At 34.5% G+C, this 20995-nt stretch overlaps 1 protein-coding gene across 4 annotated transcripts in view; it reads right to left on the bottom strand.

The window, feature by feature from the left end:
- Positions 1–3815: 3815 nt before the first annotated feature.
- Hsf (Heat shock factor) overlaps positions 3816–20995 on the bottom strand; it is a 562710-nt gene continuing 545530 nt past the window's right edge. For all 4 annotated transcript variants that reach the window (XM_068385887.1, XM_068385865.1, XM_068385876.1 and 1 more), the window contains one exon: positions 3816–6875. In XM_068385887.1, coding sequence (XP_068241988.1) covers positions 6580–6875 — 296 coding nt within the window. In that variant the 3' untranslated portion in view covers positions 3816–6579. The remainder of the gene's footprint in view (positions 6876–20995) is intronic.

Genomic DNA, 20995 nt, shown 5'->3' with positions numbered 1-20995 from the left:
AATGCAGAACAAACTCTATAAATACCTCGGAATTACATATTTAAAATCATCCGTTTATTAAAATTTTTCCCTTTGTCTCAGATCACAATTCACATATCCATGTAAAATAGAGTAAAACTGTTCACTTTCTAACTTCCCTTTTTTGTGAGGTAGTATGTTTTGTGGCACATTTGGTTTACGATAAAACAAAATCTTTTCATTTCAAATGAGGTAGAATAAGAAATTAAGATTGAGATACTAATTAATGAGTGATGTAAATAATTACTTTTGAAGATTTTACAAAATCATAAAGAATTTGCTGGAGTTTAGCTATATGACTATGTTACAAAAAATGAAACTCAAGAGACATTTGAAAAGCTTATTTAGTATAATTTACTCAAGACAGACTATAAAACATGGCTCTGGTATATCTAAGCAAATATATTTCAGCGATCCATTGAAAAAACCTGAATTTTTCAATAAAAGCTTTTTTTCCATAGGAGCACTTGTAAATTTGGAGGTGCACGGTAAATGCTATACTGTATAATGCACCAGTGGTCTGCATTCTAACAAAAATCACTATTTTTATACATCTGCCATTTATATCATTTCCTTCTCGTAGCTGGTTGAATGTTGAAATGTATAAATCTTCCGTTTTCTTTCACTGTAATAGCATTGCTCCACTTGTGGAGAATTTGAGATGATATGACAATGTATGGCAATAAGAGCAACTGAATATCATATCATGCTGTCTGTCTCAAATTGAAATATGTTCAACAAGCTCCTGACATACCTAGTCAGTGGAAAAGGAGAGAGCAACATGATATGAATGATAGGTGGTATAGAAATAATTAATCTTATTGTCGAAATTCTGATTATTTCCATGAACCTTCCTAGGATTCCATATTGCTAAGTTCCACACTCATGGAGGTGGGATAATGAAAGAGAGAGATACGAAATTCAACACCCCAGAATATAAACCTCAACCAATTACCAAAGACTCACCTTTAACTAAAACATTTCCAATGGTAACAACTGCAAATCTAGATAAAGAAAAATTGTAATGATAATAAATACCCAATATCAATACAAAGAAATGTGATAAGAATTCCTACTCAATTATTCTTTTCCATACTTAATGGTAGAACCATACATCTGTTACAGTACCCAGCACCCTGCAATTCCTTTTGGCCAAGCTTAATAGTATAACTTAAAACAAATCTAAGATATTCAATTAAAATAACCTCTATCTATACTGCAGTAAATCACCAGCAACTACCACTGCCTAATGCCAAATAATCCTTATAAGAAAACAAGGCTTCTCTTAAGTACTGCTTGACAAAATCTAATTTGGTATGTCACTGAGATGCTGTCAAAACTCTTTCCAAAGAGATATTCTTAAAAACTTAAGGGACGTAAATGATCTTCTAATATCACGAATGAGAACCTTCAAGTCCTTCATCTGACTCAAATCCAACTCCCTGTGAGCTTCAGTTACTTAACCATTAATAAGGAATGATGAAACTTTCTTGGAGAGAGGACACCTTGAATTTTCAATCCTACAAAAAATTAGAAACCTTTTATTTAATGTTTTCCATCATACTTGAATAAAACTCAACTGGTCCAATGTGACAAGGAAACTTAATTTCTGAAGTACTACCAATCTTTTTCTCCTAGGGAATGAGGAAAAAATTATTAGGACCTTTCATCCTAAAATAATTCTTAGCCTGGAAACTTGGTAAAACACAAAACCCTTTTCTCAACATCATACCCCACATTATTGGAAAAAGCCTGTAGCTCAATATGTTTACCACAAGTCAAAGCTAAGAGAATACGAGTCTTAGCTGTCAAATCTTTAAAAGGAAGATCTTCCAAAAGATCTACGCGAGAAATCCTTAAATATTGTAGCACAACCAATTCCAATTGACCTTACTGACAAATAGAGGTTTCACAATTGCAAAGGACCTCAATACTTCAGAGATAATACTAAAGAGGGTATATCTAATCCCAGATGCTGGAGGACGGTATGAAGCTTAGGCCTATAACCCCTAATAGCTGAATTAGACTATGGCCATTTCTGCAGGAGATAAGTCCTTCATAATAGATGGGAAGAAGTATGAGCAGACTTTCATTCCACCCGAGACATTAATTTATTTACTCAGTGTAAATATCAGAAAACTTCTGAATAACAACATTCTTGGTAGCAGAGCAACATTTCACTAGTTTTTCAGCAATATGTTTTCATAATGAATGAAAACAGTCATACATCATATGTGTCCATCTCACCCACATCTATATTAACTTCACCTTCTTGAAACTGCTCTGTTAATGCATCGAAACTTGTGATTTTATGATTTCTCTTTGGTTTACTAATTATGGCAACCTTTAAACCTGTGTTGGTTGAGCAATCATTTTGCTGTTGAGGTACTTCGTTAATATCACTAAGGAAAATATGAATCCCACTGACCCTTAAAACATGACGCAACCATTTTCCAGCTCCAGCAAACATTTTTAAGGCCATTTAAAACTGGTTTCTGCATGCAATACGTCACATCATCAAAAATGGTATAAAGGGGTTGCCCATGATCACTTACTTCAGCGGGCACACAGATATTAGGATCCAAATAATCAGGCCAGTCTTCCAACTAGGAATCCAATGGTTATATAGAGGTGAATGGATTATGGAAAGGCAAGAGTTTCATAATATGAGGTTCTATTGCAATTTGAGAGCAAGGCTCATGCTAAGGCTAATGACTCTCTATAGAACAGTGTACAATCAAAATCTTACTAACTGGAACTCTAAAAAGGCTAATTAAAACTTTAGAAGTTAGCCTATGGTTTCAGAACAGGGCAGGTTAGGGTAGAATCGCTGCCATTGCTCAAAAGCATGATGGCCTTTTTTCTGCATGAACATGGCAAATTGAGTAAAAAGCTTACATAGCTAGATATTGTCCACACTAAGATACTCGGTAACAAGACTAGTGGCATTATAATTATCATCCCCACTATAATCCAATACCCTAGTTTTCTCTAGAGTTGCCCTTAAACTAAAGTTAGATTGGAGTCTTTCATGTGCACGTGGTCAGCAACAAACTGGATTATAGCTCCATTAGAGGTACTATACGTGTGCAAAAGTTATCTGGCCGTCGGATTAGGGTCTTTTTCAGAATACTTAGTGGAGGATTCCTCTTCTTTCGATCATTTTCCTTTATAACTCCTAAAACAAGGACACCTGAAATTTATCTGGATTAAGCACGGGGTGGGGAGGGATTAGTTTTGCTTTTAAGACCTTGAGGGTCTCGGTTAAAGGTTGGGTTCTTATTAAGTAGCCTACAACGGGTTACTTATTCTCACTCCCTATTCTATTCATTCCTTCCTATATATGTATTATTTGGATATATTTTATATCATTCTATGTATTAATGGAAAAAATAACTACTGCTCTTTAGATATTGGCATTATACGTATCATCTTTTAATACACTTCTATCTTCTGAGGGTAAGCAAAAACAGTTGTTTATTTATTCATCTATTTTTAACAATACACAAATAAATTCTTGGTAAAAAAAAAAAAAAAAAAAAAAAAAAAAAAACATTTTCTTTATGGCGAATCATCGTCCTCATCATCTGAGGAATCGATTTCAATGACAAATGAGCTGAGTAATTTATTTACGGCAATATGTTTCTTTGTAACTTCATGTTGGAAAGTCTCGTAATGTACATATATATATATATATATATATATATATATATATATATATATATATATATATATATGTATGTATGTATATATAGAGAGAGAGAGAGAGAGAGAGAGAGAGAGAGAGAGAGAGAGAGAGAGAGAGAGAGAGAGAGAGAGAGAGAGAGAGAGAGAGAGAGAGAAAATTCTTTTTTAAAGAATGGTAGATTGATGTACATTATTGTCTACCTTTTTGTGAATTTGTATTGGAATGTTGACAGATGCAGTCTTTAACAACAACGCTGAAGATTATGGAGATAAGTAAACTGACAAGACTCTTTTTCTCTGCTGGGAGCGTAGCGATTATCCATATAATCCTCTTAAGGTCGTAGTTAACTCAAACAAAAAGAAAAGCGATGGGGAACGGGAAAGAAGAGAATATTTCACTCTTATGTGGAATAAGTAAAGTCATGCACACCAAAAGGACAACCAGACAAAAAAAAAAAATAAGCAATATAAGATTAATAAATACAACTTCCTCATGGTAGTAACATAATTCCAAACTATATTTCCATACCAAAAATGAAATTTTTGGAAATATAAGGCACACACTATTAACGTGATACATTTTTTTTTAGTTTATCATTGTTAATACGAAATCGTTCATCATCAGCTCTGCTGCTTGAGGTTATCGCCTCTTTCTTAAAAACGTACAAGACAATGGTTAGCTTCAGGCATTTAAGAGCTTAATCTACTTTTAGGGATAAGCCAATTGGGTTCCTCCCTCAGAGGATAAGATGTCCACAGTATTTTGAGTTTGACACGAAGTATTCTGAAAAAGAACCTAGTCCAATGGCCAGATAACTTTTGCACGGGTATAGTAACTTACAACATTCATCTCAATAAATGTTAAATCCCACTGCTTCCCTCAACATGTCATACAAAAAGAATATAAATCTTTATCACCTGGCAATAAATACTTTCATCAACCCACACAAGAAAGCAAATCAAATCCAGCAGAAGACATCTATTAATCTGCAACTAAATAACCTCTTCGAACGCAAAATAACTAGCCGGATTCTTGGGTAGAACTACATGTCTGATAAACTCAGAATCGACAAGAGGACTGAAAAGGCAAGGTGGTAATATAATACCACAGCATTTTCATTGCCATATACCACTATATAATCGCAATACTTAAGGGGCAATGCTATTACTGTACGGTAAAATGAAATGGGAAATTTGTAAATTTTAAAGTAGACAGAATCGTTTAACCAACTTTGAGAAGGAGGCTACACGTACGCCTGGGGAAGCTCTTAAAATTCATAGCCATTAGGTTTATTCACCGAATAGTCAACAAAACAACTTTATTTCCCTTATTAAGAATTGCATTGTGTCTGGCACTCTTATGTATCAGATGTGCAGAATTAAGCAAGACAAATTATGGAAATACTATCTTTGACTTTACAAAAGAATTTGATATGATCTCAAATCCTCTACAGAAAGTAATTCCTTCATTCAAACTAATCAAAATACAAGAGATTATCACGTGGTAAGAAGCTATATACAACAATTAAACAAAACTAAACATGCAATGATCGACATTTCAATCTCTCTACAAAATGAAGAGTAACAAAATATTTCCTAGTGAAACACAAATGTACATAAAAATGACAGTACATTACTTAAAATTAAATATGAAAATATTTTTCTTTATAGTCAAGTATGCTTCCTGAAGTAACAACAGAATCAGGAGAAAGACGAATTTAACTGAAGATTTAAATGAAAAAAATAACTCACTTCAAATGCAAAAGTAACTGATAAGCTGACGAGCAACAATATAGTATCATATAAAAGTTACAAGGTAAGAGCAAGAATAAATGAGTATAATTGTTATACCTATAGGAATATAATATATGCAAAACATAGTCGGCCCACTGTGCTAAGCACATGTCCGTCGGTAAATAATACAGCATTATTTTAGAGGGAGTTTTATCATTTCCTTGTGTCTAGCCTTTGTTTATGGTTAGTTTCAGACAGTGTGCCAAACCATTTCTAAATGCAAGTTAAAAGCCACTGATTCATTATACTAACTTCACCCTATTTTGGGATCTATGATCTTTTATTGTTGAGGATATGTAACTTTAATGACATTTTACATTACTGGAATAATGTACCGGTGTTTTAATTATAATTAACATCAAGAAAAGTCATAAATTTAGAAAAGGCATAATTTGAAACATCTATAATAAAAATAGTTTGTTCATTATATTTGTTTCCAATCAGAAAGCTACAGAAGTTTACCACTTGTCTGCTGTTTATTATACAAGTTGTGATTACTACCCTGGAAGTTTCTATATTAAGTACAGCACTTTTGAAAGGCAGAGCAAAAGTAATTTTAAATTATAAACACTTACCTTTTGAAATCGCTTAACAATTATAAAATTTTCTCACAGCCTATTTTCTAAACGACTACCGTAAATAATTGTGCTTTTTTAAGATCTTAAATCTGATTTTAGAATTTCCTGCTTAACTATTCATTACTAACAAGACTATCAAACTGTTTCCATGCTAAATAAGCAACCCAAACTTTCAAATTACAGTAACAGGATTTGGCTAATCATACTTCTGAAACTCTATGTGTTAGTGTCTTGTAATATAGAATAACCTTTAAATGCAAGTATATACCCATTAAATATTTTGCCCTTATTCTACTTCAAAAAGTTACTATGAAAACAAAAGTGATAATTTGGTGAAGAGCTATCAATGGTTTTTATTCTAAAAAAAAAAAATAAGCTTACTCCTGCAAGAGAGCACATGATTAGAAAGAATTATTAATCATATTAGTGGTCGTGTTTTGAGATAAAACCTTACATAATTTACAAAAAACACTTAAATTCCTAATTAAGATTAATATATAAATCAGTTTCTTCTCTTCTTCCCACGGTAAATTGGACTCTGCACCGGCGATAATATCTTGGGAGTGGACAATTCATCACAGACTTTTTCCTCTTTTATTGATACAGCTAAAGGCACATTTGAAGATCCCAATTTGCTCTTAGCTGGACTACAAAATGAGGAAGGTGATACTGCAGCAGAAGCTGATGAAGTACTAGCAACTGAAGATCGATTCAAAAATTTCATTGGGTCATCCTCTGGATCATCAGCCATATCAGCCAAATCAAGCAAACTTGGATTATATAAAGATACCTCATTCCCTAGAAAAAAATCAATATATATTACCAAGACACATTTCATACTCAATTTCACAAATAATGAATGGCCAAAGTTTGGTAAGTTTAATTATACATTGATTGGCAATTAATAACTTCAAAACAAATCTATGAGCCGAACTTGTAAGCCAAGTTTCATGCCAGACTACTAGTATTCTGTGAAATTTTCAAATACTGTATTGTACTTTAGTCACAACCAAAACAAAAAACACATACATACACTCCAAGGGAGTACTGCTTATTTTGTGCTATGTATTAATTACTAGTTCTTAACTAGCTTACTTAGTGGTATGTATTAATCACTAGTTCTTGACAAATTTCATCTCTCACCCATGAATAAATCCTTCAACCTGCCATTATAAGTCTGGAAATGAGCCTCAGAGGTATGGATAGACATTATTATTGCTTTATATTAATAGTGACCAGAAAAATATAGTTTTCCCTACACAGTATTCAAAAAAAAAAAAAGTGATGTCTACCACCATGACAAAGGTTTTACTCTAAAGCACTTTTAATGCCGGCAACCTCGGAATTTTTTTTTAAACACTTTCATCCAGCCATATACAGTAGTTTAACCACAATACCATGTCAAAACTATTAATTAACAGGTCCGACTACTTATGAAACAGTCATTATAAAAAGTTTATTATAGTTTAATGGTCCAGGAAAAATTAGTTCTCAATTTTTATTTGAGAAGTTTTCAAGGCAAAAACACAAATCGCTTCACTTAAAATTACAAGTATCTGGGTCCTACATTATGGTGGAGGTTAAGTTTAATTCACCCTTTCTTTGTTTTAAAACACATATAATATACATAAAAAAGGATGCTGAAGGTTTTGCCAAAACTAATCCAGAGGAGGATGTAGTGAATCAATACTCATGTTCATTTCATTTTACTTCTAATGTTGGGTAAAAAATATGGGCAATACAGAGAAAAGAAACTGAATAATCAAAAGTACTTTATCCAAGGTTCTTTTCTGGCAAAAAAAAAAAAAAAAAAAAAAAAAAAAAAAAATACACAGTTACATTTCAGTCTGATAGATGTTTCTGACATCACTTTCCACAATAGAAAGAGGTTAGGAGTCAAGGAGGGTAGTTTAAACAAATTTCAATAACGTTTGATTATAAAAAAATAATTCTAAAGCATTAATAGCTAAAATGGAATAAATTATAGCAGGGTCCCGAATTATGCATGTTCGAATTGTGCAATTCCCCGTTTATGCGGCTGTTACTAGCTCTAAAAAATAAATTCTCTGTATGTGCGAGGTCGTTTAAAGTCTGCCACGAAACATACCAAATCTATTATCTTTCCAAGTATATTGGTAGGCCTAGGTACGGTAACTGATAGTAAATTAAACCCAACCATACTTACATTATATTTTATTGTCATGCTTTCATAATAAATAGCCTATTTGAGGACAAATTCCATATCAACATTGATATCAACTTTTTATCTAAGCGAGTCCAGCTGATAAAATGTGAACATTGAGTTGTGTTATATTCTAAACAACCGTTATCTTTCTTTAGCCTTTCGATAATTTTAATGGTAGTGTTATTGATGGTGGTAAAAACATTTAGATTAGCATTAAAATTTTTCATTAAAAATCCATTATGATTCAAATTATCCTTTCTTCGATCTTGCACCATCTGTCAGATTGAACGGTATAGCGATAACCCAATTGTTCGATTTTTAATTTAACATGTTGACTAATACTTATGGTAATCAAACCATATTTACCTTACATTTTATTGACATAATTTCATAATCCATATCTTTTTTGGGCTCGAGTTATGTCGTCCTGATGGAGGTTGCTCATAACTTGGTATTTCTGAGCGATTTGGTAACATGATGCAATGACGCCCACCGCATGCCAGCCACAGGACAATAAAAGCATGCAAATCTAAAGAAAACAGGGCGGAGACACGAAATTCTCCAACACACAAAAACGGGGTACTCAACTTAAGTCGATACAGAAGAAGTTGAAGCATCCATAATCGGAAATCACTCAAAAAGCTAAGAAAAACAGTCAGAAAAAACACAAAGTGACCATAAAAGATGGCGACTGCGAAAGGGAATGGATCAACAGGAAACGTGTTACTGTTAGGTGTAGCACATTGAGATCGGTAGTTGTAATGGCTCTCTTGCCCTCGCATCCTACCCTATACCTTATCCTTCGAGACAAGGTTAACTATTCGGGGAAGAATAACTATGGCTTGCTATTAACAAGTCCCTGTTATATACAAGATATCTCTCGGGATATTCACTCCGGAGGTTAGAACGCCGTTGATATATCTAAGGTAAAATTTCTCTGGTATATCACTCGCAGAAATATCCCAAGTAGAAGCTGCCAATGAGGAAATTCCATCAGGACAACATGGCTATCTCACCCAAAAATAGATTTTTCCTATTTCAAAATCCGTTTTTTGATGAAAAATTCCATATCAACAATAAATCAACTTTTATCTATACGAGTTCAGCTGTCAAAATGTAAGCATATAGTTGTGGTTACGTTTTCGCCAACCTTTATCCCTTTCTCTCATTTTGATAATTTTAATGGTAGTGTTGAGTTTATGATATCAATAACATTTAGATAAGCATAATAATAATTTTTCCTTAATAATACATAATTATTCAAATTAACTTACTTTCTTTAATCTGCACAATCTCGTCACATCGAACGTTATAGTTTGATAAATTTTGATTTAAAGCTAGTCTAGTATTTTCTTCTTTTTTTTTTTTTTTTTTTTTTTTTTTGCTGTTGATTCTAATTGATGTGGGTACAAGTTGATACAAAATCAAACTGACTTATTAGTGAAGTAAGGAAAATTATTTTGGAAATGGAATGTAAAATTATCCTTCGTAACGGTTCATAATTATTGTAAATTATCATACTGTTATTAGTGGTAGTTTGTTATTGGTGATTAAACGCAAACAAAATATTTTTCCTGTTTAGCGATGTGTGTAGGGATTTATACGGATACGGTAAGTAAAATATTTGTAATAAGATAATCGTTACTAAGCTCTTAGTATTAATAGTTATTACTTGGACCACTTGACGTGTTCGTTATGATCGGCGATGAAACGTAAACAAATGAAAGTTTCTGTTTTAGGAGGCATGTTTAGGAAAAAAATTATATAAAATTGCATTAATTTCATTCATTTTGAAGTTCTAAGTAAAATGTAAGTAAAACAGCATTAGTAATGACAAAACTAACCTAAACGCAGATGTATAAATATGTTTGTTGGTTCGTTATGATCAGAGATGAACATCAACAAAACATTGATTTCCTTTTTAGGAGGCATGATTTTTGGTGTGTGTAGGAAAAACATGACATAAAATCACTTTTATTTGGTTAATTTTGGATTTTAAATGATACAGCAAAAGCTATTCTGTGCACTGATGGTTTTGGAATTCACCAGTCGTCTTATACAACAGATATGACAAATTCATTAAAAATTGTCCTAATTGCAAAATATACGGTATTTACACACATCCCGGGTGCAATTTTAACCCATTTTCAAGTAAATATTAGAAAAAAATACATATATTATATAGAAAGTATTGAACATGGGTAGTAAAAACGTTTGAATGGGTAAGTTGCCATTTGCCCTGGCCCTAATGGGATTATTCGTCAAGTGTTTCAACAAATTTTATTTTTCATTTCATTTATGTGAGGCCATAGATCGACCAAATTCTTGCACAATTGGGGACCCCACTGTACTTACAAAAAAAATTAATACATTTATTTATGGGATATGAAAAAAAAAATAATACTAAAGCAAGCTAAAATTCCTTCAGATTTCAATTTTATCATCAGAAAATCATTTAAGCTTTCGTGATGTAATAGATTTTTTTCCCTTCTTATCAGGAAATGGAAAATATTATCTAAAGGAAAAAAGAAAGAACGGCCAAGTTTTAGTTAAGGGAAGATGGCTTCATAAATACTGTATACTGTATGTATACATGAATTAGGATTTTTGCTTTTACACAAAAATAACATATCTTAAAACCCCATTATTGTGATAAATCATACCAGTGATTCATCACACTATAATCTCAAATCTCACACTTCCCACCCTTAAAATATTTGGCAAAAGTTTCTCTCCATCCCTTATATTCCTTCCTCTCCGAAGGAGTAAGACCCGGGATTGCTAGCGTTGTAAAACTAAGTTCAATGAGGACTGACCTCTTCAGCTCTGCCTTTGCTCCCTGAATTTTGTTTAACCTGATAGTTGTTAGTAGTATTTAGAGAAAAATGAACCAGGCATGTCTTCCTCTGGATTAAAAATATGCTTTTGTGCCAAATGTTCAATGAACAGTTTGTTAGATGAAGTCCTATGTATCATGTTTAGAGTTAATATTGTGATCTTAACTTTAGATGTTCAGAATAAATTCTGAGTGTCAAGAACGGTTTGTGATATGGATACAAACCTCTTTAGAATAGAAGCGAGTAGATCAGGGAAAAATTTCGGTTAGGTATTTTCTCCTTTGCCTGGTGTAGTGGAAGTTGATTGGGGGGTAGAGATTAGTGTTCACACTTAGTCTAAGCTCCATAGAGACTCAATTTCTTCCTTACACATTTTGATTTCTATTGTCTCCCTTCCTGCTTCTAAACACAAAAAGATGGGCCATGATGTTGCAAATCATTTCTATGAACCTTCCCTGATATTCATATTGCTTGTTCTCCAGAGGCTTAAACCGGTTTAGTCAACATTTGCCCCCCAAATTTAAATTTTTAAAAAATGTTCCCATATTTTTTCCCTTCAATGAACACATGCCCTTGGTAAAGGACGGAACATTCTCACGGCAAGTGGTAAGGGATGCGTCAGTCTCTGTGCTTCAGTTTCTATGTTGGCATGGTTGAATTAAGACATACTCCAGTTTTGTTAGTAATGACTTCATGAAGTGTTCAAGGGAACTGTTTCTGTAAGATCAAGATTCACATCCTCTTTATGTATCGTATTGAGAGAAAAGTTGTTGTTTAAATAGCTGTTGTGAGGAAGTGCTTACATCATGAGCCCTCTCATGAGAAGTATGTTTCAATGGTTGCCCATAAAGTTAGAAAGGGAAAATTCAAGGAAGAGTAAGCTACTTGACTATTGTGAGGATGATGACAATAATGACACACCTCCCCCTTCGATAATTCACATAATTAGCCAATTTTAATAGTAATGAGCTTCAAATGCTCTTACCATTGTTAGCTTTCTTTGTCAATTTAGATTCTAGCAATTTATCTCTTTAATTAGCTGAGATGAATTCCTAGACTAAATTGACAAAGGAAGCTACTAATATCAAGAGCTTTTGAAGCTCATCGCTATCAAAGTTGGCTAATGGAAAAACCAACAGAGTATGTTAAATCACTATGTATGGCATTTATAGACTATGACAACGCTTCTGATTTGGCCAAAACCTCAGCAGCAATGAAAGCTCTTCAAAGACAAGGGAAAGGGAATTTCATGCTAGAACACTTGAAGATATCTAAACAGAAAGTACAACCATCCTAAAACTGACACAAAGATAGTGATGAAATTCCAATTGAGAAATTATTCACAGCATGCTTAGAAGAAGTTTTAAAGAACTTAGATTGGGAAAATGTAGGAATTATTATTAATGGGAATACCTTAACAACAACTTCAGATTTGTAGATCACATAATTGTGTTTAGTGAATCATGGGAGGAATTACTGAAGATAATAGAAGATTTGAATAGAGAAAGCAGAAAAGTAGGACTGAAAATTAATATTAGTAAAGCTAAAATAACGTTCAATGAAAATACAGACAACAAATAAGAGTATGGAAGAACCTCTAGAGATTGTTGATGAATATACATACTTTGGACAGACGGTGTTTCCCAAGATCACAAGAATTAGATTAAAAGGAGGATGAGCATGGGATGGAGAGCATTTGACAAACAAAATGACATTATGGAAAGTAAAATGCCACTTTTACTAAAAAGAAAAACTATTTAATCAGATGGTCCTACCAATATTAACTCATGCCTTAGATTATTAGTTACAATTCAAAGGCCTATGAAAAAAATAATGATGGCAATAACACTAAGACAAAAAGAGCAACATGGATACGAAAGTAAAGTAAAGTAGAGGCTATTCTAACATGTAAGAACAAGAAATGGGCATGGGCAGGATATACAGTGAGAATGGCAGACAATATATGGACATTAAGAATAAAATAAAGGGTACCTAGAGATTGCAAAAGCAGGGAAAGAAAGAGAAGACGATGGATTGACGAACTAAGAAAGTCTGCGAGTGTGGCCTGGCATAGAAATGCCATAAACAGAAGCAAGTGGAAAGACATGTCTGAGGCCTTTGTTCTGCAGTGGACTAGTAACGGCTGATGATGATGATGATGAAATAATCTCTTAGAAGCAGTAATTCTGATTATAAATGCCCAGCTTCCAAACCTCAGCTCACTGCCTAAGTTGAATTTAGCGTTAATGGTGTTACTTTCAGTAAAAGATCTGAAAGTTCATATGCAGTATGGGAGCCGGACAAAAACCTGAAAGCTGTAAACCCGGCAGCCATAAGCCTGAAGCCAGAATCCAGAGTCGCCAGGTAACTGACATACCCAAATTCAAGATAACCCTAATCCGTACGATTGGTGTTCTTTTAAACGCCATGGTCCGGCAGTCAAACAGATTTGATAAAAATAAGTGACATTGCATTGATCCTATCCATGGCCAATAACCATGTATCTCAATATCTTTATCCAAAACTTTGATGAGTGACAGATAGAGATAACTATCATCTTTTTTAATTCACTTGAGAGAGAGAGAGAGAGAGGGAGATTATTATTTTTTTCTTTTAGCCCATATTTACTGAAATTAAGAGAAGGAAGGGAAGGAAAAATAAATCCAGGTGGGGAAATAACAAACTTGTTTTCTTAAAATGATATTCAAATTTCAAATTCCAAAGATTTTATCGACATGAATTCTAACATCAAAAGGAGCTAGTTAGTATGATAACTAGGCCACTCATAAGAAATCTCATCCAAATTTTTTATTTCAGGTTAATCAAGGCATAAACATAATTCAATTGGTAAATAACCAGCTTCAAACATAAAATGAAATTTAATCATTATTACTCTAATAATAATAAAAACTAATGAAGGAAGTCGTAATGGCAACAGCAAAACATCGGGCGTCACAGGTCTCTCCCCAGAAATAGATTTTTCCTTCGTCAAAATCCCTTAATTAAAAACTTATCAGTCAAAAACTGCACGTGATAAATATTTAAGTGAAAAATCCACAGGAACCAGGCTTTCGTGTATTACGTACACTTCTTCAGGGTACAAAGTGTATAAAATATTTGATATTTACGGGAAACCTACTAACGTTTGTTCCCACATTCATTACTATTCTAATAATAAAACCAGTATAAACGTTTTTGTTTTTTCAAGTATGTTTTTAAGGGATTTAAGGATTTACAGCCCGGAATTTACAGACGCATAATTTGGTAGAATTAATGGCAAGAACTAAATTGAAATATCCTAAAGTTTTAATTGACAAGTCTCTACAGAAAGCTAAAAATAAATCTTATTCCGATAAGAATATGTAGCCTTTTAAGAATGAGAATGTGCTGGCACATCCATACAATGAAAATTATGCTTATATCAAAGAATTATTGAAAATATTTAAGGTACATGCATTTTTAAAAGTTCAGGAACAAAGGAATATTTTGAAGAATAATTCTCCAAAGTATAATAATGGCTCTATTTACATAATTTCATGTACTGGGTGTGACAAGAAATATTTGGGTCAAACTGGAAAACTGCTTGATAACCGAATCAAACAATATCGTTATGCAGTTAGGACAGGACAAATGTCTATTGCCCAGTTTGTCCACATGAACGATCTTAACCACTGCATTGACTGGGAAAACTCCTTGGAGATTGTATTTTGTAAAAATCTTGTCAAAAGAAACATTATTGTATGTCTTTATTAAATATATTAATAATCAAATCTTATATCTTAGCTCCGGTCTTCTTAAATTAGACATATCTTGTTAATGAAATTGTAAGGAAATACAATGTAAACATTGTTCAATGATTGTTACATTACTAGCATTTTATTATATAATGATAATTGTTTATTTATTTTTAACAACTAATAATCATCTACACACATTGATGATGCTTTGCTTGTCTCTGGCTTGTATTTCACTTTTGTTAGGTTTCTTTTTTGTATTTGTTTTTGATTCATTTGTTGATGTCGGCTACCCCCCAAAATTGGGGGAAGTGCCTTGGTATATGTATGTATGTATGTATGATTTTATCTTCTAAATTACTTTGTACCCTGAAGAAGAGTAGGTAATACACGAAAGCGCTTGGTACCTGGTCTTTAATTTTCCTGTTTGCTGTGTGTTTTACACTTACATAATTAAAAAATGAGTTCACATCTAAATGAAACATCAGGTGACATTGTATAAGTAAAATGTCTAACTTATGCTAAAATTACTGGAAAAACTCAATAAATTTACTAAATAATCAAAGAGATAAATTGTGGGCTATTCCACGAACATAACCTAATACATTTTGATTTCTATGTTTACTCATGTCCATGGCGATGCGTTCTTCCCGAATAATTTTTTTTGTCTTTCTTCAACTTTTTCACTTCAATGAGCACGTTCAATTTCTCCTATTATACTATGAATTCCAATGAGCTCTTCCAATGATGTTTTCCCACCTCCTACGCCAGATATTTTTTTATTTTGGGTGCGTGGAATTCCTAATTGCAAGAAGTCATGTACTGACCACATAACAGGAGGAAATAATGGTGGGGCATGGATGACACCACTATTGAGCAAACACATTCTTACACGTCCAAGTACATAATTATTTTCCAACCAAATTACAGAATCCTCCGCTTCATTTCGAAAATGTGATTTTAAGGCTTCAAAATCTTCTTGAATTTCATTCGATGGCAGAGATGCCAAGGCAAATGTCGAATTCTTAAACTAAAGTTTTCATCATTGCTGTACCAAATTGATAATCCAGTTGCCTGGAGTCTTCGCCATATACATTTACCTATATATATATATATATATATATATATATATATATATATATATATATATATATATATATATAAACAGTTTGTTGTTGAAGTTAGGGAATTTGCTTTTAGAATCTTGGATTGTACGCACCTCAAATCTGATATTCCAATTTGTGGGTTCAGTTGAATTTCATTTTCATCAGCAACGTCAATCAAATCTTGAAATAAATGTGTATACATGACTTCATTCTTTCTAGTCATTAAAACACACACAAGTGGAAAGACCCCACATTTTTTTGCCCCCCCCCCATGAGCGTGAATTGTGTGCGTCTGATAAAAAAATGGTAGGAACGGTCTTAAAATTACCATACATGATCCAGTATGGAGCTGCTGACAATCTCTTCAAATTTTTGGTTGTAGTGAATACCAAAGGTCTACTGTAGAATCTCTTGCCAAAAGTATATCGCCAGTTAATGAAAGTTTTAGTACTGAAGGGATGTTGATTTCTTCCAATGGCCTTGGTTCTGATGGGGGTTCATAGTGCCTAATCCTCTTTACAGTCTTTCTCAGTTCATTTTTGGAAGGCAGATATGATACAATATCTTGAGGAGCAGAGATAATACTCGATTGAATAATTTGACACGGTCGACCTCCTATTAACTTTGCTTCCATTTTCACCTCATCTACAATTTTTGCTACATATATTATGTATGGATATATATATATATATATATATATATATATATATATATATATATATATACATACATACATACACACACACACATATATATATATATATATATATATATATATATATATAGAGAGAGAGAGAGAGAGAGAGAGAGAGAGAGAGAGAGAGAGAGAGAGAGAGAGAGAGAGAGAGAGAGAGAGAGAGAGAGAGAGAGCAAATAATGTTGTCATGAAGGAAACGAAAGGTACATAACACCAATGTGATTCCAAAATTTTACTGGACCCTTTCTTAGAAGCTGGGAACCCAAAGCCACAGCCACAGCAGATTCCCTAGAATCAAAAAGAATAGGCCCCAATGTAGCTTTCCTTTATAATTAATAAGTCAATAACACAAAGGTCCAGCTACAGCCGAAACTGCAGGAATGAAAGAAAAGCGCCACCCTAAAGTTTTTCTTGGAAACTGGTAACCCGAAAGCCACGTAAGGGCCGAATCCAAAGGACCAGAAGGAAGAACTCTCATGGAGACCTTCTTGGGAACCTGAAGGCCCAGCCACAGCCTAATTCTAAATAAGAGCAGGAAGGAATCAGAAAACAGGTCAACATAACCAGGATGGGCCAAATATTGATTGGGCTGACAATAGAGAGAGAGAGAGAGAGAGAGAGAGAGAGAGAGAGAGAGAGTGGATCACTGCCTCTACTATTCTAGCTATCAGCAAGGCACCCATGGTAAATGCAATTTTACCAAATTCAGGCGGACTGGTAACCTGATTAGAGGAATCTTGACTTGGATACGTCCTAGGCAATAAAGTAGTCCTCGAGATGTCCCCAGAGGAACACTTCTTTGAGCAACCCAACAGTTAGGCTTCCTCTTCTGCTGAGTCTAGGTCATCCTCAGATTGAAAGTCAACAACATGGAAAGGTGCCTGACAGATTTCTCAGGTTCCTGATCCACTAGGACCAGATTTCCAAGGTGCCAGGTCCACTAGGACCAGATTACCAAGGTGCCTAGTCCACTAGGACTAGATTTCCGAGGTGCCTGGTCCACTAGGACCGGATTTCCAAAGTGCCTGGTTCACTTGGACCAAATTTTCGAGGTGTCTGGTCCACTAGGACCAGATTTCAAAGGTGCCTGGTCAACTAGGACTGGATTTTATAGGTGTCTGGACCACTAGGACTGGATTTACGAGGTGCTTAGTCTACTAGGACCAGATTTCCGAGGTGCATGGTCCACTAGGACAGGATTTCTGAAACACCTAACTCCAGACATTGGGTTTTCAGAAAGGAGAAAAACAGCCTTGGGTCTTCGGTGTTCTGCAGAGGCCGGAATACCGCAGAATTGATCCACTCCAAACAAATGGAAAATTTTCCAGGGTCCCAAACCCTGCCCTAATCAGCAGAACATTGACAATGAACCCGACAATCCTTGTGACACCATTTCAGGTTAGCTGGGTTATCACTTCCATCCTGGATGCATCTTAGTTTTATGTCACTCATCTGTAAAAGAAACATTTCTAATGAAGAAACCCTTATTATAAACTAACTTTGGAAGAGGTAAGAAATCTCCCAATCCTTTCCTATAATGACAACCAGACTAAGGGAGATAAGTTCAACAATTACCCACCTATCTCAGATATTAACTTCAGTAAGATGGGATGGTCCACCCTAGACCCAATATCATATACAGTAACATTAAGGTTTACCATGCCGAAGGTTGTGAGAACTATTACTAAAGCAAGCCCACCCTTCTTAGATAGGGAGAGATTCATACAATATATAATTCTATCACATCTCTCTTCTCTTCCGCAATACCCGCATATCACATTCCTATACTCACTATGGTGCCCATCAACAACAATTCTTTGCAATCTATTACTTGAAAATTCAATAATAATGCTAAGAAACAACACATGCACTCCTAACTGTTTGAGTTTGAAAACAAGGGCCTCATGATTAAAATGGTCAAAGGCAGCACTAAAATTAACGCCAATGATACGAACTACCTGACAACAATCAAGGGATTTCTGTACAGCGTTGGAGATTGTAAGAGGGGCATCACATGCTCCAAGGCCTTTACGACAACCAAATTACAAAATAGGGAAGATGATTACCTTCAGCAAACCTATTGAGACGTTTTGCCAAAAGACGTTCAAAAACTTTAGATAATATGGGAGTTATGGAAATTGGGTGGTAATCAGTTGGACTTGAGCTACCACAAACACATTTACATAGTGGAGTAACATTACCAATTCTCCAACAAGTGGTAAAATCTCCTCTTCTTGCTAACTTGCGCAAAATAACAGATAACTTTGGAGCTAAAAAATCTGCAGTCTTTATAAAAAACAAAGAAAAAATACCATTTGGATCTACACCTCCATAAGCATCAAGGTCCATCAACAGAGCTTTAATTTCACAGGATCGAAAAGCTAAACTAATTAGTTTCACCTCAGGAATACAGGAATGAGGAAGTTTGAGTTTCTCATTACTCTGCTTGTTGTCAAACACATCTGCCAAAAGGGTTGCATTTTCCTTTGAACAGTGAGTGACAGAGCCCTCAGGTTTAAGTAAAGGAGGAACTGTTGCATCTACACTAAAGAGTGCAGATTTAAAAGTAGTCCACCACTTACGCTTCTGTGTTGTACTAGAAACGGTTTCTTTTATGGTTAAATTGTATTCTTTTTTAAGTTGAAGCATAAACTCTCTGATTATTATTATTATTACTAGCCAAGCTACAACCCTAGTTGGAAAACCAAGATGCTATAAGCCCAAGGGCTCCAACAGGGAAAAATAGCCCAGTGAGGAAAAGAAATTTTATTAGGATTCAACTTCATACCCCATAATTTGCACCATGCACTAATTTCAGCTAAATCTCTGTTAAGGGATTCACCAAACCCAGATCTACATTCAGGGGATGGAATTGATGCAAAGAGAGTAGCATCATCTGCATATGCAACAAGCTTGTTTTCTAGGCCAAACCACATGTCATGTGTATGTAGTATGAAAAGTAATGGGCCAAGAACACTACCCTGTGGAACACCGGATATCACATTCCTTTACTCACTATGGTGCCCATCAACAACAAGTCTTTGAGATCTATTACTTAAAAAATTAATAATAATGCTAAGAAACGACCCACCCACTCCCAACTGTTTCAGTTTGAAAAAAAGGGCCTCATGATTAACACGGTCAAAGGCAGCACTAAAATCAAGGCCAATCATACAAACTTCCTGACCACAATCAAGGGATTTCTGTATAGCATTGGAGATTGTAAGAAGGGTATCACATGCTCCAAGGCCTTTATGAAAACCAAATTGCAAACTAGGGAGTAGATGATTACCTTCAGCAAACCTATTAAGACGTTTTGCCAGAAGACGTTCAAAAACTTTAGATAATATGGGAGTTATGGAAACTGGGCAGTAATCAGTGGGACTTGAGCTACCACAAACACATTTACATAGAGGAGTAACATTACCAATTCTCCAACAAGTGCTAGAAGCTCCTTTTCTTGCTAACTTGCGCAAAATAACAGATAACTTTGAAGCTAAGAAATCTGCTGTCTTTATAAAAAAACAAAGGAAAATTACCATTTGGGTCTACACCTCCATAAGCATCAAGGTCCATCAACAGAGCTTTAATCTCACGAGATCGAAAAGCTAAATTAGTTAGTTTAGCCTCAGGAAAACAGGAATGAGGAAGTTCAAGTTTTTCATTACTCTGTTTACTGTCAAAAACATCAGCCAAGAGGTTTACCTTTTCCTTTGGACAGTGAGTGACTGAGCCATCTGGTTTAAGTAAAGGAGGAACTGTTGCATCTACACCAAAGAGTGCAGATTTAAGGGTAGACCACTATTTATGTTCCTGAGTTGTACCAGAAAGGGTTTCTTTTATGGTTAAATTGTACTCCTTTTCAGTTGAGGCATAAACTGTCTGAGCAAAAGCTCAAAGCTGAGTATAGTTGTTCCAGGTCAAATCTGATCTGTTACCCTTCCAAAGGTGATAGGCCTCCTGCTTCTCCAAATAAGCACGTCTACAGTCATCATTGAACCACGGTTTGTCCTTCACTCGGTACCTTAGCACACGAGAAGGGATACGCCTATCAACTATGTTGACTAGATTCTCATTCAAAGGGAGTACAGGATCAACACTACTATATAATTGTGACCAACTCAAGCCCAAAAGATCATGCAAAATCCCATTCCAGTCTGCTTGGGATTTCATATAAATTTTACAAGAGTATGATATATCAGGGACAGGCTGCTCAGTCTTCACTACTAATGAAATCAAGGCATGATCAGATGTCCCAACTGGAGAACCAACCTTACTTGTTATAATGTCAGGGGAGTCGGTGTATACGAGGTCTAAGAAGTTACTTATGATTTGCTCACAGCCTAATTCAGAGGCAGA

This window comes from Palaemon carinicauda, chromosome 1 (assembly GCF_036898095.1).
Source record: "Palaemon carinicauda isolate YSFRI2023 chromosome 1, ASM3689809v2, whole genome shotgun sequence".
Lineage (NCBI taxonomy): Eukaryota > Metazoa > Arthropoda > Malacostraca > Decapoda > Palaemonidae > Palaemon > Palaemon carinicauda.
The sequence above is the reverse complement of the archived record's forward strand: the minus strand, read 5'-3'. Positions and strand labels throughout refer to the sequence as shown.